This window comes from Oryctolagus cuniculus, chromosome 13 (assembly GCF_964237555.1).
Source record: "Oryctolagus cuniculus chromosome 13, mOryCun1.1, whole genome shotgun sequence".
Classification (NCBI taxonomy): Eukaryota; Metazoa; Chordata; class Mammalia; order Lagomorpha; family Leporidae; genus Oryctolagus; species Oryctolagus cuniculus.
Genome location: NC_091444.1, coordinates 79,649,796 through 79,666,819, shown reverse-complemented (window position 1 = coordinate 79,666,819; position 17,024 = coordinate 79,649,796). Strand labels below are relative to the sequence as shown.

General features: G+C 37.9%; 1 protein-coding gene across 27 annotated transcripts in view; it reads right to left on the bottom strand.

The window, feature by feature from the left end:
• The window catches only part of TASOR2 (transcription activation suppressor family member 2), an 85,160-nt gene that overhangs the window by 2,465 nt on the left and 65,671 nt on the right, over positions 1-17,024 (bottom strand). For all 27 annotated transcript variants that reach the window (XM_051834745.2, XM_070055830.1, XM_070055822.1 and 24 more), the window contains 4 exons: positions 9,559-13,344; positions 4,235-4,360; positions 3,252-3,405; positions 1,934-2,039 (listed from right to left, as the gene is read on the bottom strand). In XM_051834745.2, coding sequence (XP_051690705.1) covers positions 1,934-2,039; positions 3,252-3,405; positions 4,235-4,360; positions 9,559-13,344 — 4,172 coding nt within the window. The remainder of the gene's footprint in view (positions 1-1,933; positions 2,040-3,251; positions 3,406-4,234; positions 4,361-9,558; positions 13,345-17,024) is intronic.

The window sequence follows — 17,024 nt, the reverse complement described above, 5'->3', positions numbered from 1 at the left end:
TCTATCAGCGGTGAGGTGCTATCACTGTGGTTTTGATTTGTATTTCCCTGATGGCTAGTGATGTTGAACATTTTTTCACATACTTGTTGGCCATAAAACCAAATTTAGACTCAGTATAATTTTGTGTTAATTCTCATTTTTCTCATTTGTTTTATTCCAAAGGTTTTTTTCTGGCCTTTATTTTAACCAGTTATAACAAATCAAACTTATGAAATACTGCTTTATCTAATGTTCTGTTTTTGCAATTTTATTTATCTGATATAATTACAGGGAGAGGTAGAGACAGAGAGACAGAGAGAGAGAGAGAGAGAGAGGTGTCAGTCTTCCATCCACTGGTTCACTCCCCAAATGGCCACAGTGGCCAGAGCTGAGCCTATCTGAAGCCAGGAGCCCAGAGCTGCTTGTGGGTCTCCCACAGACTTGGGTCATTTTCTGCTGCTTTCCCAGGCACGCTGGGATCGAACTGGTGACCATATGGGATGCTGGCCCTGCAGGCCGGGGCTTTAACCTGCTGTGCCACAGAGCCAGCCCCTCTAATATTCTTTTTCATGACATACCTGGCCTAGGATGTCACTGAATGTTGTCTCGAAACATTACAGTGGCACTTAAAATACATAAAGGGGTTTCATGTAAGAAAGGGAAACCACACATTTATCTACTACCACTTAAATCATGTGGCTTGGCAAACACTTTCATTTCTTCTGGATTTTTCTCTACTGTCTAACTGTATCTCAAAACTTCCATACTTAGGCCTTGGGGTCCAGTGATGATTAACTTCATTAGCACTGGGTAGCAAGCTGAAATTTTCTTAAAATTTATTCTTCTTTTCCTCCTCTGAGAGGAAAACATGTCCTAACTCTTCCCATGCTTAAGTTTTAAACATCCATCCCGGTTGATTCCATCTTTAGTTTTCAGTTATGTTGTTTCCTGCTTAATGATGAAAACCACAATCTCACACATTCTCATGACCTTAGTGATAATCACTATTAACATCTTGATGAATTCCTCCCAGGCTTTTCCCTGTCTATAGAAAACATTTTATACGATGGGCATCACACGGAATAGTTTTAGGATAACATTATACTTCCATGTTATGTGAACAGAAGTTCTTAAACACTTTTACTTACTATGGCACTATTTTGTATCAGCTTTAAAACATCTATCTAGTCTATGTCTTTTGTTGTATTTGTTTAGAGCTGGAACTGAGGTTGGTTTTACAATTTCTGAATACTTTCCACAACTATAAATATTTGTAGACGTAATGATTTAAAAGCTAGGTGTTTTGGCTTTAGTTTTACGTAAGTTCCTCAAAAGGTCAAAGGAATTATCTGAGGAGTTCTCTTTTTGCCTTTTCCATAGTACCAGACAGGTACAATGTGAAGAGTATATTGCAGTACCAACAATGAGTATTTTCCTTTACCCAAAGTCCTAGAAACCAATTATTTTAACTTATACTTACTAATTCTTTATGTGTGCTGTGACACCTAAGAGCTTTAATGTCTTTCTCTAATTAGTACTGAAGTTTGAAATTTTCCCAAAGTCAACTCTGCCTGGTCATACTCTGACCTTCCTAAGGCTATACATCCCTTCTTCCCTTCCTGTCAATGAAACCTCTGTACTCTTCCTTTCTCTCCTGTGCTAATCTCCCTAAGGAAAACCTTTCCTAAAATTTTGTTCTGACCCTTTTCCTTTAAAGGTTTTCATGTAGTCCCACAATTTCAGCTTGCATATTCATGGCTGGTGATAATAAATGTCTAAAATAAAACCTAGTAAATAGTAGATCTAAATAGTGTGTTTAGTGATGAAGATGTTTTCCAGGCCACACACACCTCTCCTGGAACAGCACAGCACCTGAAGTCGTCACTAGTCTATAGCCTTCAGACATCTAACCTCCTCCAAAGGGGAAAGGGAACAAAAGATAAATAGTCCTTACCTTACTATTTCTTTTAGCTTTTTATTTTCCCTGTAGTGAAGTAACCACTTCCATCTTCCATTTCCATTTAGCTTTTCCAGGGTTTTGACAATCTCCTTAAGTTGATCTATAAAATAAGTTTGGCAAGAAATGATGTGCTTTAGGGTTTGACTCATGCAAAGTACAGTAATTATTACTTGTAAAATTAAGAGTCATGCTTGAGCATATCCTCACAGCCACTTTGGTGGTTGGGCAGTGTCTACTCTCAAAATGTAAAACCTAAGGCCTGTCTCTTGGATCAGTCCTACCAATTCACATTACAGTGGGTGACAACTGTAGAGACCACAGCATGGTGAGCGCTAGCAATTAAAGCTCTGATTGGACAAATCATCTTAACAGAAGAGAAGCATGAGGCACAGGGAAACAGAGAAAAGGTAGGTTGAGATTTTATTTACTTGAAAGCCAGAGTGACAGAGATCTTCCATCCACTGATTCCTTCCCCTAATGATTTCAATAGCCAGGGCTGGCCAGTCTGAAGCCAGGAGCCAGAACTCCATCCAGGTCTCCCATATGGGTGGCAAGAGCCCAAGCACTTGAATCATCTTCTGCCACCTTCCCAGGCCCAAGCACTTGAATCATCTTCTGCCACCTTCCCAGGCGCATTAGCAGGGAGCTGGATAGGAAGCAGAGCAGCTGGGACTCAAACTAGCATCCCAATACAGGATGCTGGCACTGCAAGTAGGGACTTAACCTGCTGCACCACAATGCTGGCCCATCTACTACTATTTTTAATCACAGTTTCGATGTGGAATTCATGCTGGTTAAAGTAAAACCTGATCAGAAGCAGCAACCACACTGAATTTTAATGTGATCAGAACTAGTGCTCTGAGAAAAGTAAATTATGTATATGTTCAAGAAAATGATTAAACAAGTCAATTTTTAGTAACCATTTTTTAATTTCTGTGGTGTCAGCAGGACAGTAGGGATGATACCATTCAGAAAATGGAGAAGGCTGATTCTAAGCAAAAAATTAAACATGTAGCTACTGAGTTAAATATCAGAATCTGAAATCAGTATGAATGAGAGTTTAACTGTGCTACTGAGAATGATGAAACTTTTAATGATGAACAGAATCAATTAAAAGACCAAGAACACTGTGATAAGGGAATTACTTAAAAAGTACTCAGCTGAGCAGATGGTAGGAATTAAGTGCTCCATAGGTGACAATTGATATTGGAGTTAGTAATTTCTTATTGATAAAATAGTATTTGGGTCACTGGGTGACCCAAATTAATCTGACTATACTTCAAAGAAGGACCCAAGAAAAGAAAATACCAACCTAATGTTAAAGTTTCTAATATTTTGTCATCTGATATCACAAAGCCTCCTGTACGAAACAGCTCTTGGTAGGTGTAATCAGTAACATCCTCAGGGCTGTCTACTCCAGCAAAGACGACACTGGGTAGATGCTTGAGCTGCAGCAAAGAAGGAATCTGTAGAACATAAAAGACTCCTGTAAAGATAGGTTCACTGGGCATGTTTTCTTGAACTTGCTTGTCACTTTTCTATCGAGACGTTTCAAGGTTCTGAAACACCTAAAATATCTGTGTCACTGGTAACTTTGCCACCCATAAGGAATATTTCTCAGCTTACCATTAGCAGCTACAAACTCATCAAAATCAATTAATTTTAAAAAAGGACTCTACAAGTCCCAGAGGCTGAGAATAATGATTCATGAGGGAAGAGCACATCTGGGATTTTAGAGATTGTAAAATAACCTCCAAGTTACACAAACTGGGCATCAATCTGGCTCCAGATCACACATAGGTGTCAGCCTGCTGAGATATTTATACCTTCTACTGACAACAGCATTATGCACCTTGCCTATGTCCTTAAATTGGATCTTTTTCCAACAAGAATTTGTGTTTTTTCAACTAGTAGGAAAATATCAAAGTGTTAGGAAAGGAAGATTTCTATAAGGTCTTCCAAATCAAAGATTTGTCATTGCTTGCCATTAAGTGATACAGATTTTTGTCTCCGATTAGAAAATTTAGCAATCTCTCACCTCTTCCTAGTTCCCCCTTAGTTAATATTACTTTCTTAGCTCTAAAACATAATCTGCCCTATAAATACCTTGGTACTATCGTGGTATTTTATAGTACATCATCTTTATCCCATTATCTTCCCACTTAAAGGCCCAGGGGTAATGTGTGTGTTAGCTTCTTCCCTACATAAAAAGGTAGTGATGAGTACCAGCTGGTCTCTATAGAACAACTGAAGTGCTTAGAATACAGTTCTTTGTAAGGTTAATTTCAAACCTACTTGATGCAAATGTGATGATATATCTTCATTTCTGATGATGACTATTAGTGTATCATCCTCTCTCTGAAAAGCTTGACAGAAATGCTGGGGTTCAATTTCCGTATGGCCTCCTTTCCTCAGAATGTTCTATAAGATTTACAAATAATCATTACAAAAAAAAAAGGGATACTTTCAGACAGCTACTTTTATGGTTTATTAAAACAATTGATCAAAACATTGTTTACTAAAACAGTTTACAAAAAAGCACATCATATTCTACCATGGCAACATAAACAGCAATTTGACAAGTAAATAAGCACCATTTATACATAAAACATGACTCCCAGGGCTGATGTTGTGGCACCCTGGGGGTAAGCTACCACTTGAAATGCTGGCATCTTATGCCTGAGCAGCAGTTCAACTCCTGGCTGCTTTGCTTCCAGTCCAGCTTCCTGCTAAATAGCAGAAGATGGCCCAAATGCTTGGGCCCCTGTGACCCATGTGGAAGAAGTTCCGGGCTGCTGTGGCCATTTAGGGAGTGAACCAGCAGATGGAAGATACTTTTCTCTATCTCTCTGCCTTTCAGGAGCAGAGGGGTGGGGGGACATTACAACGACAAAAACCTACTATTAACTACATTTAAAGTTCATAAGAAATCTTTCATGTCCATAAAATATCAAAAGCCAATTTTTTTGTTAACATATCAGACTAATCTACATAAGTTTCACCCTCTTCAAGGTGACTTGGGGATGCTGGATATTTCCTTTTCTGCCACCTTTTGTCACAACATTTCTAGGACTTTAAGAAAAATACACAATACCCATGTATTTGATCATAATGGGGGCTGATTTTGGAGAGTCAGTAGTCACCTGGACTCAATTCTTTTCACAAAGTAGGTGATGTACTTTAAATTGCACATGGTTATAGGGTGCTGCTGTGATGCAGTTTACTATTCTAAATGCAGAGTAGTTCCCTAGTAAGCTTCACTGAGAAGGTACATTCATGTAATTAAAGAAATTTCTCGACCTTGCTTTCCTTTGTGATTCTGACATTATGTTTCTTTCTGTTGCACACCCTCATATTCCTAGTTATACAAAAATACCATATGACAATATTTCATTAAAAGATAAACTGTTAGCCTTATCTTTCAATCTCCTACTCAAATTTTTACTATTTTAATTCATTACTCAAAACATGGGATGATTTTTAAAGAAATTTTTGTGACATTTTTGTTAATAAGCACTGAAATATTTAAGTCATCACTTAATTTTACTAATAAACTGTTAGAATGAATACATTTTCATTAAATCCTGTGGTGTTCTGGGTTTTTCTGTCATGCACTTAGATTTCAGATGCTCATCTTTTAAGTAATGTGCCTAACACTCCATCCATGACTTATTAATACTTCAGAACTTTTTAGGGCAGAATAGTTGGGGTGTATTTCTAAGCCTTTAAAAACATTTTGTCCTTGGCCGGCGCCGCGGCTCAACAGGCTACTCCTCCGCCTGCGGCGCTGGCACACCAGGTTCCAGTCCCGGTTGGGGCGCCGGATTCTGTCCCGGTTGCCCCTTTTCCCAGGCCAAGCTCTCTGCTGTGGCCCGGGAGTGCAGTGGAGGATGGCCCTAGTGCTTGGGCCCTGCACCCGCATGGGAGACCAGGAGAAACACCTGGCTCCTGGCTTTGGATCAGCGCGGTGCGCTGGCCGCAGCAGCCATCAGAGGATGAGCCAACGGTAAAAGGAAGACCTTTCTCTCTGTCTCTCACTGTCCACTCAGCCTGTCAAAAAAAAAAAAAAAAAAAAAAATTTGTCCTTAATAATACATTGTTCTCAAGTTTATTTTAGAATATGTTCACTTTCTCACTTAATTTTACCTTTGCACAGGATTTGTTATCAATTATTGTGATTCATAGCCACATGGTAAAGTAGTAGCATGATCAGTACATTCACTACAGAAAATAGCATGATACCTAGTAGTACTCCTACTACAAATAAAACTTAGCATTACTATGTCTTGTACATGAAAATTAGGATCACCTGCTATGGGAAGGGGGCAAGAACAAAGATTATTGGGAAGCTGTAGACAATAAAGGATTCCCCTTCCCCCTCTTCAATGATAAACTTTCTTTAAGCTCCCAACATGCTAACAGCTCATAATATTCATTTGCCTGACTGCTGCATAGTAACTTGCTATCCCATAATAGTTTACTTAAAAAAAAAATCTCTTTTTCAGGTCTCCCCAAAAAAAGGACAGGTATCTTTTTGAAGTCCCTGAAAAAAAAAATAATTGGCTACAGCCAAAATTGCGATTAGAGCCTACAAAGATGAACTCAGACTAGAGTCACCTTACTATCCATTACAGTGTTAAGTGACAAAATTCATGTAATATTTCAACTATCTTTGAACATGTTATGCATGCAAAAACACAATTTTTTAATATGCATGCTCAAAGGGCTTCCCACATCCCTTTCCTCTGTGCTATATTCCACCACATAGTTTTCTCAGATATGTTCCATTTTCCCTAGCTCTGTCAATTCTCAAACCTCTTTCTGAATGCGGAGATGGATATGAATTTTTTGGGTTTTTTTCCCCCTCCCTCATCTCCTTTACAGGCCTGTAATACATCTCTTTTTCAGGGGATGCATCCCATATTTTCTTTCTTTTTTTTTTTTTCTTTTTAACAGGCAGAGTGGACAGTGAGAGAGAGACAGAAAGGTCTTCCTTTGCCGTTGGTTCACCCTCCAATGGCCGCCACGACTGGCAGTGCATGTGAGTGGAATGGGTCTGTTGTTCAGCAACTGCTGCTTTTGAGAATATGGAAGCAAAAAAGAAAACAAGAATTTTGTTCACTGTGGCAAAACAGAAACATGGCTGAGTGCTCATTGTAGCACAGTAGGGTATAGGATTATCATTAACCAAATTAAAATTAAATTTAATTCATGGTAAAAATTTTTTAAAAATAATCTCCAAATTGCTTTTGCAGACCAAAAGCCTTCAGAAAGACTTGAAAGCCATTCAATGCTTTGTCTTTTCAACTACAACTTACCAAAATGGCATGGAATTCAGATCAAAGATGAAGGGTATGGAGAAATGAAAAAAAAACAAAACAAACAACAACAACAAAAAAAAACAAATCCTGCAACCATTTAGTAAGGATTCTGAAGAACAAAGGGATCTTCAGCAGGAGAAAAAAAATATCAGTTATGCTAGAACAGATTCCACAAATTGGGGGGGGGGGGGTAAATCAAGTCATTTAATGTCATACTTAAATGGCACCAAATATGAGTCACCTTACAGAAGTTATTGTGACTCTAGTAACAATAGGTAGCTTTAAGTTAAGACTTGTTATCTTAAATTTCTTCAACCAGTTATCCATTTGATCAAAAGTTGTTACTCATGTTAAAATACTTTTCAGGGCTCTTTAGTCACTTCAGGATAAACTCTAAATACCTAGTGTAATTAATGAGACCCTTCTTAACAAGGTCCCTTCTGATGTTTCCAAACTCATCGCTTGACAGCAAACTCTTTGTTCCAGCCATGCTGGAGGACTCTAAAATATATACTGGACAGGACTGCTGTTGTCTGAACACAAATTTCTGCTGCAAGGGTGAGGGAAAGGCAGCTAGCATATTTGTGGCATATTTGGAAAAATAGCTCTTGATAAATGCCCCAGATAGGTCTGATGACATGAGGCAAATGGGTCTGCAACAAGTCAATACATGCAGGACAGAAGGAGCCAGCCTTCTCAGATAAAGGAGCTCCAGCCATGGAAAGGAATGTCAGTACAACCTTGGTGCTAGGATTAGAACTGGGGATATGAATTTCCATGTTCATTTCTTACATTTAACAGCACTGAGAAGACCTTGAAGCAGTAACAACTCAAGGCAATGAGTTCATGCACTGCCTAGATCTTTATTCTAAATGCTCTTTCACTAAAAACAACATGGTTTTTTGAAAAAATGACTGATTTCAAGACTTGGGCAGGGAAAATATGAGACAAGCCTGGAACATCATTTTTTGCACCATAAAATAATAAAGTTACCAATGAATTATGGGGATCACTTAAAAGGACACAGAAGCTGGCTTAAAAGGACTCTCAATGCTTGGGTCTAGGAGGAGTGTTACAGTAATCCTCTGAGTGTTACAGTATCTGAATGTTACAGTAACCTCTGAGTATAATATGGACCATGGTCCACACTGATATATAGAAGCAAATAATTAAGTAAATAAATGGAAGAGAAGGGAAAGCTCTATTGCAGAATGCTAATAAATTCAGAAGGAATCATCAAATAATATAACCATTTGGCAATCATAATAATTAATGATCAGGAAAGAAATATCAATAAATATTTATAAATCTTGTGCATGAAAGTCTGACAGGGAATTAGATTTTTATTTACATTCTCAAATATTACCCACATTTTACTACAGCATGCTTATTAAATAACCACATTGGAGAATCCTGACAAAGATCATCTTAACCAAGTGAAAAGTCAGGAAGGGGACAAACTGACAACAATGGTCTCCTGGTGTCATGTACCAAAAGGAGCATATCTGGATATTCTTGCCCAAAATGTATTAATTATGAGAAAATAACACATGAACACAAACTGAAGGAAATTCTGTCAAATAACTAGCCTGTAGTCTTCAAAACTGTCAAGGTCAAAAAAGATAAGAAATAACAAAAGAACTATTCAAGACTGAAAATATGGAAAGTTCATATATTGAAATGGCTCAGAAATACCAATACTGGGGTAACTAGATCAGGGTATTCTGAAACCTTTAGGTAAATTTAATTGTTTTAAGAAAGAACACTGTTTATATGGAATATAAAAGAAAAATAAATTCTGAGAGGATAAAATGAGAAAGCCAGTTATGAATAAAGACATTCTAGCTCCTCCAAAGTCAGAAATCACCATGGTTATGTCACTTAAATTTAAGAGCCATGTACTAACCAGAATATCAGTTATCCTAACATTATAAAAAAAAAAAAAAACCCACAACTAAAACCAAAAGAGGTCCCCTCAATAATATACCCTAAGAGAGGAAATTGGCAATAATAGCCTTTGAAGATTCTGTATGTTAGCACTGGAAATATGTTTGAAACATTCATAACTTTTTGTGAAAATTAGTCACTGTACTACTGAAACATACAAATCTTCAGAGAACAAATGGCAGATCCTTATAGGAAAACAATCTTTGATATGCAAATAAATATTGAGAGGTGAAACCTAAATACCACTTCACACCCTAATTTCTTTCTGAAGCCAGGATTATTAAATTTATTACTTATAACACTAGAATTAAAAGGCAACAAAAATTATAAGAAAACAAAGGGGTACTTTACCTTTGTTCTTAAAGAAAATGATTTGTCTTCTGTTTCAACAAGGTAGAATAGGAAGGTACTCTTACAAGCTTCTTTCACAACACTTTTCAGTTTGACATGTAAACTGGTACACAAGTCTGTAATCATATCTTCAAATGAGGCTGACCGTCTTGGGGAAGATGTACACATCTCTTGAGGTGTGGTTTCTCCAGAATCAGCATTTAAATCTTTATCTTGGAAAACTACTGGATTGTTATTCATCACTAATTTATTGAATTCAGCATATTCATTGAGAATAAGAGAGATATCATTCCGGGATTCTTTCAAAGCACTGTTGTACTTCAGTTTGTTGAGGTGAAATGAAACAGTCTGATTTCTTTGAGAATTTGTAAGATTTCTACTGTAACTACTTCTTTCCTTCCAAGGAAGAGAGCTGTCAAGATTTCTGGGTGAGCGGCCTCTCAGGGGCTGACTCTGTTGTCTGGCATCTGAATGTACAATTGTTACCAGAAGGGGACTTCTGTTCTTGGATGTAGGACGTAGAATTGGAACCTCAGACACATTTGTCAAGGATAATGTTCCATTCACAATCTGGGTAGGTGATTCCTTTGGAAAGATACTGGTGGGAGTAGAACGCTGAGAATCCCCATTCTTTACTATCTGTTTTAGCTTATGAGCAAAACGCAGATACTCCAGGTCTAAGGTGTTCTGGGTGAGGTCATCTGGCACATGCCACCTGTGTCTCCAGATGCTGGGCAAACCACAGTGTGCTGTCAAGCCTGGCTGCCTCCTCGGGCTATGCAAAGTTCCTGTGGTATTTTTGAGCTCTTTTGTTATAGTAAAGTTAGGGTAAGTTCTGGGAATACCATGGAGATCTCGGATTTGGATATAGCATGGCACACATTTATCTTCTTTATTTAAACTAATAGCCCAGCTTCTGGGTGGAATGCTGGTTTCCAGCTCTGGAACTTTGTTAAAGTAGCTCCAACCTTCATTATCATTATTGTTTACCTTCATAAAAGTGTCAAAACCACCTTTTGTAGCATCTTTTTTCCTGGTATGACTACCACTCAAAGTGTAAGAATCCTCCACATCTAATTCATCATGGTCTTCAGAAAGTGCCTCATAGTATATGTCAGAATTCACACTGCTCTGTCTGTCTCTGTCTAGGGTTTCAGAATCAGCCTCAGCCCTGCACCCCTCAGTAGTGCTGTTACTTTCCACATGCTCTTTAGAGATTTCACAAACAAGAGAGTCAAAGGATTTTGGAATAGAGAAAGCAGAAGGCTCTTTATTGATATCTTTACTGGTATCTGCTGTTTTTTGGTAAGGACCAGCATCTTTGGGGAAAAGTTCACCATTCAACAGCTCTTTTGTTTCCCATGATGTATTCTGCAGCATGCAGATTTTTTGTTCATTTTTTGTGGATGTGCTGTCAGACTGAGGGCTGGCAACATGTAGATCTGTGTTTTCTTCATGTAACTCAGCTTCAGTTTCACTATTAAGCAAACTGGCCATTCTGACTACAGATATTTCCTGTGTTCGAAACCCTGGCTCTACACTAACTGGTAATGCATAGTGAGTTAATGTAGTACCATCAGAGGGAGGACCAAGCTTTGGGATCTCTAGGTGCACAGCATCAGTTCCATCAATGGAGTCAGAGTTCAACAGATTGGCCTTACTTGAACTGCCATACTCTGTTTTCAAATCACTGTGAAAGAAATTTTTCTTAATGCTTTTAGGGCTAGTCTGCTGTTTTATTGGCATATTCATTATATCACTTAGAGTAGCTGTAGAAACTAATGTGTCAGCCAAAGACTTATTTTCATTAATCTTTCTAGGACTAAATGGAGGTTCACTGGACTCCAAGACAAGATGTTTTAAGTCCAAATGTCTGTTCTCTATGCTAATTGGTTGCAATGAATTTCCCGATTTTACCAGTTTTTCAAGGGAAGGCTTGACATTACCTTCATTTTGGCCAGTTGAGGCAGGCTGGTTTAACTTTGTATCATAGCACTGTACCTCCTCTGAGAAAGATAAACCCTCATCTTGCTCAGTTGGGACAATTTCCTCTGTTACTTTACCAGGAAGTGCTAGTCTATCTTTTCTTCCTGGATGATTGTTTAATGCTTGAGGAGTATCAGCAGACAGTTGAATTTGTTGTACCTGAGTGAAATTACCTTGTCTTTCAGTATAGTTAGGCCCAATTAAAGAATTTTCTTTTTCTGTTATGGCTAAATCTCCTGACACAATCTGGGAGAATTTGTTACTTTTCTCACACTGTGTACCATAAAGTATTAAACTACATGGTGACACAGTCTGAGTTGGTCGTGTTTCTTCAATTGATACTGGAGGGTCAGGACTAGAAGCTGGTGACACTTCCTCAATAAGAGAATCAAAGCGAAAGTCAGAGGTAATAACTTCCTCTGCAATTTCAAGGGTACAATTTTCTTTAGAAAGTATTAAAGTAACTGGTTGTAAATTATCACTTTTCTTCTCTTTATTTTCTAATAGTTTTTTTGACATTGCAGGATACACTGAATTCACTGGTCTGTTTTCCATGAGGGTCACCTCTTCTGGCTCAGCTATTTCTTCAACTACATCCTGAAGTTCTATATTTGATAATGGGACATCCTCAAGTTGCTCATTTTCATCAGATGGCATTTCTTTTCTGGGACTTGAAGGTGGAGATATTGTTAGAGTTAAGTCAATATCAGAATCCTCCTCTGATAACTCTACACTAACTTCTTCTCTATTTGGAGACAGGCTGGTTTGTTTAGTGGCAAATATTGAATTAAATGATTCAAAATGCATATTTTCATTGTTTATACCACTCTTGTCATTCTTTCTTAGTTCAAAAGAGTCATCTGATGTATTGATTTTTGATGGAATGCAGTTAAGTGAATACTTTTTCTCCAAGGTGATAGAGGCTGATGGTGAGACTACTTCAACCTGTGATGGCTCTACTATCTCTTCTGAACATATGCTAAAGAGATTCTGAGTCTGCATAAAAAGTTCTTGAGACTGTTTCATTTTATCATCAGCTAATGGATAACTAGAACCTTTACCTAACAACGTCTTCATTACCACTGCATTATCAGATGGTGATGAGATTGTAAGAGGTATCTCTTTCTGTAAGGAATATGTTTCTTCAGCAAGTGTTCCATTAGTTACTAAAGAGGCAGAAAGGTAATTAGCACCTTTCTGTCCTGACATTGCTAGAGGTGGAATGCCCCCAAGACTTTGTATTTGTGACTTCTCTACTGTGGATACAGGATGTCCAATACTTGTAGTAGGTGATACTTGCTTAATCAACTCTGTATTAAAGGTAACTGGTTTATCACCTCTATTTACAACTTCTGTCTGTACTGGTACATAGGCATTTTTGTCAAATGTAAGAGTAACCGGTTCCAGATTAATCATTACATACCCCGTATCATCTGTCCTCTCCAAGGAAGGCTGCCATTCATTGCTTATGGGGCTTCTACGATGGATATGGTCCTGTAAAGCACCTGTGTTTGTTTGCATTTGTGCATGAAAAATATCAACTTTGCTTTCAAGGGTGCTGCACACAGACTTTTGACACATCACTGACTGATTGCTGGTCTCACTGTAAGTTGTGGTGAATGGGACTTGTGTGACAGTATCATTGTAAGGAACCAATGTTGTGCTATCAAGTTGCTGAAAGGTTTTATCTTTACTAGGAACAGAAAGTCCATTAATTTGGGCATTTCCAATATCAGAAAGCATAAGTTTAGAAGTCTCCGATTTAGCTGATGATTCTTGTTTAGTTTTTTCCCCAATTACCTGAAATGATAAAAAAAATCAAATAAATGAGTTAAGACTATAAATACACCATCATTTCAAACTGTCCCATGAGGCAACACTATAAATTAACTACAACTGAGAATACAATAATTCAGATAAATTAAGGTCCCTTCTCCCATAGCTATCCTTTTTACTTAAAACTGGACAGAATTCTTTCTTGTTTTAATACTTCTTATTCCACAGATCAACAGAAAACTTATCAATGTGGTTTGCATTCCTAAAATAAAGGGACTGGATTAAACAATAACAAGATAGGTTAAATATTGGCAGAACTACCGGAGGACAATTCTAATAACCTTATGGACAGGCTGTTTTGTTTTGTTGAAAGTCTCAAGTATTGTCTTTTCCAGAATATGGTAAAATGGGGAGATTACACAGATTATGCCTCTAATGTTTGGAATTTTATGCTTACAGATTACCTACTGTATCTTGAAGCATGCTGGCAAGTCAGGATCTGGGTTTCAAATCTCTATCTTTTTTTAAAAAAAGTTTACTTTTATTTATTTGAAAGGCACAGTGACAGAGCAAGAGCGATCATCCATCTACTGGTTCATTCCCAAATGTCTACAACAGCTAGGGCTGGGCAGGGTAGGAGCCAGGAACTCCATCTGGGTCTCCCATATGGGTGGTAAGGACCCAAGCACTTGAACCATCATTCATTGCCTCCCAGGGTGCACATTAGCCTCAAATCTCTCTAAAACCCTTTCTGTCTTAACCAAAGAAACATTAACTTAATTAGGCAGCAGGGTGGGCCTGAGATGAGGTTTTATGTAGACAAAACATTAGAAAAGTCTTGATGGCAGGAATTTTTCTGAGAATATTCCTGTGCTATTCCCCCAACCCAGCTATGGCTGATAATATTTGGCCACCTCATGGTCTTAGTGAAATGCCAACATGACAATCGTGATATATTTATATTTAAAAATTATTTTTAAATGTATTTACTTATTTATGGGGGGGGGGGGGCAGAGAGAGCAAGTGAGCTCCTATGCACTGGTTCATTTCTCAAATGCCTACAACGGCCAGACCTAGGTCAAGCTGAAACCAGGAGCTGGAAACTCAAACCATGTGGGTAGGGTAGAAGGAACTCAACTACTTGAGCCATTACCTGCTGCCTCCCAGGATGTATATTAAGTTTGAACTGGGAGTGGAGGCAGTACTCAAGCTCAGGATCTTTGATATGTATGTGGGCTTTCCAAGTGGCAGCTTACCAACAGGTCAAATGCCTGCCTGGATCTATTTTTTACTTCAGATACAGTGTGATATTTCTAAAATAAAGTCTAATATTATAAAGAACTCAATTCAGCATATGAGTACAACAAAATGCCACTGATTTCTGGTACCTGTCTGGAACCCCCTTCATATCCCAAGGTGATCACTTGTTGAGGAAGTGAATGGCATATACAACAAATCTGTGCATCTTTTCAACTGCAGGCACTATAACTAAAAGATGATGGAAAAACTTTCAACTATAGAGTGAGCATTACTAATCTGAATCCAAACTGAAATACTTTGGGTACTGAATTCAAATTTTTGAATTGTACAGCATTTTAGATTTTACATTAGGGATGCTTAACTGGTGAAGTCTACACAAATATCCAAAATCTGCAACACTTGTCCTAAGCACTTTGGGTCAGACTTGACCTGTATAAATGCTAGAAAGATTGTTAGTAATCACTAATTTTAATATTCCATTTTATAGTTCTTTATGCTGTATTTTCATGTTTGCCAAAAATCATTCCTAAGAATAGTATGATGATAGGTAGTTACATTACCATTAAATATTACAAGAAGCAAAAGGTACTGTTTTTAAAATTTATTTATTTGAAAGGCAGAGTTACAGAGAAACAGCGGCAGGGAGAAAGAGAGAGGTCTTCCACCTGCTGGTTCACTCTCCAGATGGTCGCAATGGCCACAGTTGTGCCAATCCGAAGCTAGGAGCCAAGAGCTTCCTTGAGGTCTTCCATATGGGTGCAAGGGCACAAGGACTTGCGCCATTTTCCACTGCTTTCTCAAGGCCACAGCAGAGGGCTGAATTGTAAGTACAGCAACTGGGACTCGAACCAGCAGCCATATGGGATGCCGACACCGCAGATGGTGGCTTTACCTGCTAAGCCACAGCACCAGCCCCCAAAAGGTACTTTAAGAAACTATTACGTGTATGGGGCAATGCCATCTGCAAAAAACAGCTGCCATCTGTAACACTAGTATCCTATACAGGCATTGATTAGTGTCCCAGCTGTTCCACTTCCAATCCAGCTCCCTGCCAATGGCCTGGGAAAAGCAGCAGAAAATGGCTCAAATGTTTGACCCCTGCCATCCATTGGGAGACCCAGATAAAGCTTCTGGCTTCAGGCTGGTCCAACCGTGGCAGTAGCAGCCATCTGAGGAGTAAACTGGTGGATGGAAGCTCACTCTAACTCTTTCAAATAAATAAATAAATCATATAATATATATATATATATAAGAAGTATTTATTTGGATAGTAATCAAAATTTGCCTGACTAAATTACATTTTCTTATGCTAAGGTGGTAATTCTTAATTGTTTTTTATGTACCTTTTAAACAATCAGATGAACTTTCTGAACTCCATCTTCGGGGGGAAAAAGCACATATATGACTACAATATACATAAACACAAAAATATGCATCTTTACAGAGGTACTTCAAAAATGAGAAAAGTTTATTTTGGTGCAAAAACAATTAAAATTCATGTATAGTTCTTTCAAAAAATGCTCTCTCCATGAATTTTTGAAGACTCCTTATATATGTACCCACATACACTGAATCTGACATTGACAAACATCTAAGCTGCCTAGATTTGAGTCTTGAGAATTTACTGCATGATTTTCAACAATTTCCTTGCTTCTCTATGCCACAGTTTGCTTATCTACAGAATGTGGAGAATAACAGTCCTTACCTCATTGGTTTGAGAATTGAGTTACTGTTATTAAAGGGCTTAGGACACCATCTGGCATGTATGCTCCCGAAATCTTAACTTTGATAATGATCCTGCTCATTTTGCAAGCCCTCTAAGGCTCATAAATGGAATGAGTAACCCCAGGTTTAGAATTATTGCTTACCCAATGTTAAGACAGGCATCATAGGTGCTATCTAAATCCATGCTAATTTATTCTAGAATAAATCCATACTGAAAGCATAAAATGATAGGCATTTTGTCAATTCATTTACTTAGAATTTTGTTACAACTTTTTGACTTGTTGCAGTTAATATCTGGATTATCTGGTGTGGCTGAAAATCAGTTAAAAACAGTAGAGTTCCTGGCTCCTGGCTTAAGCCTGATCCAGACCTTGTTGTTGCATCAGTTTGGGAAGTGAACCAGCATACAGATCTATTTCTCCCTCCCTGTCACTCTGCCTTTCAAATAAATATATCTTTTTTAAAAAATTTAGAAAATAAGTTGAGAGAGAATAAACAATCTGTTCCAAATGATAAAACTAATAACACAATTATGGTGAGCTTCCAAAATATTTAACCTATGATTTTTTCCTACTGTTTATTTCCATCAGGATGACAGATAAGATCCACCTGCAGAGAACTGAGTGACACTTAAAGAAAATCAAGTTTTTGGTCCAATAATCCTTGTATACCTAAAGAATTCACCTTTCTGAAGTAAACAATACCTTGTTTTGAATGTG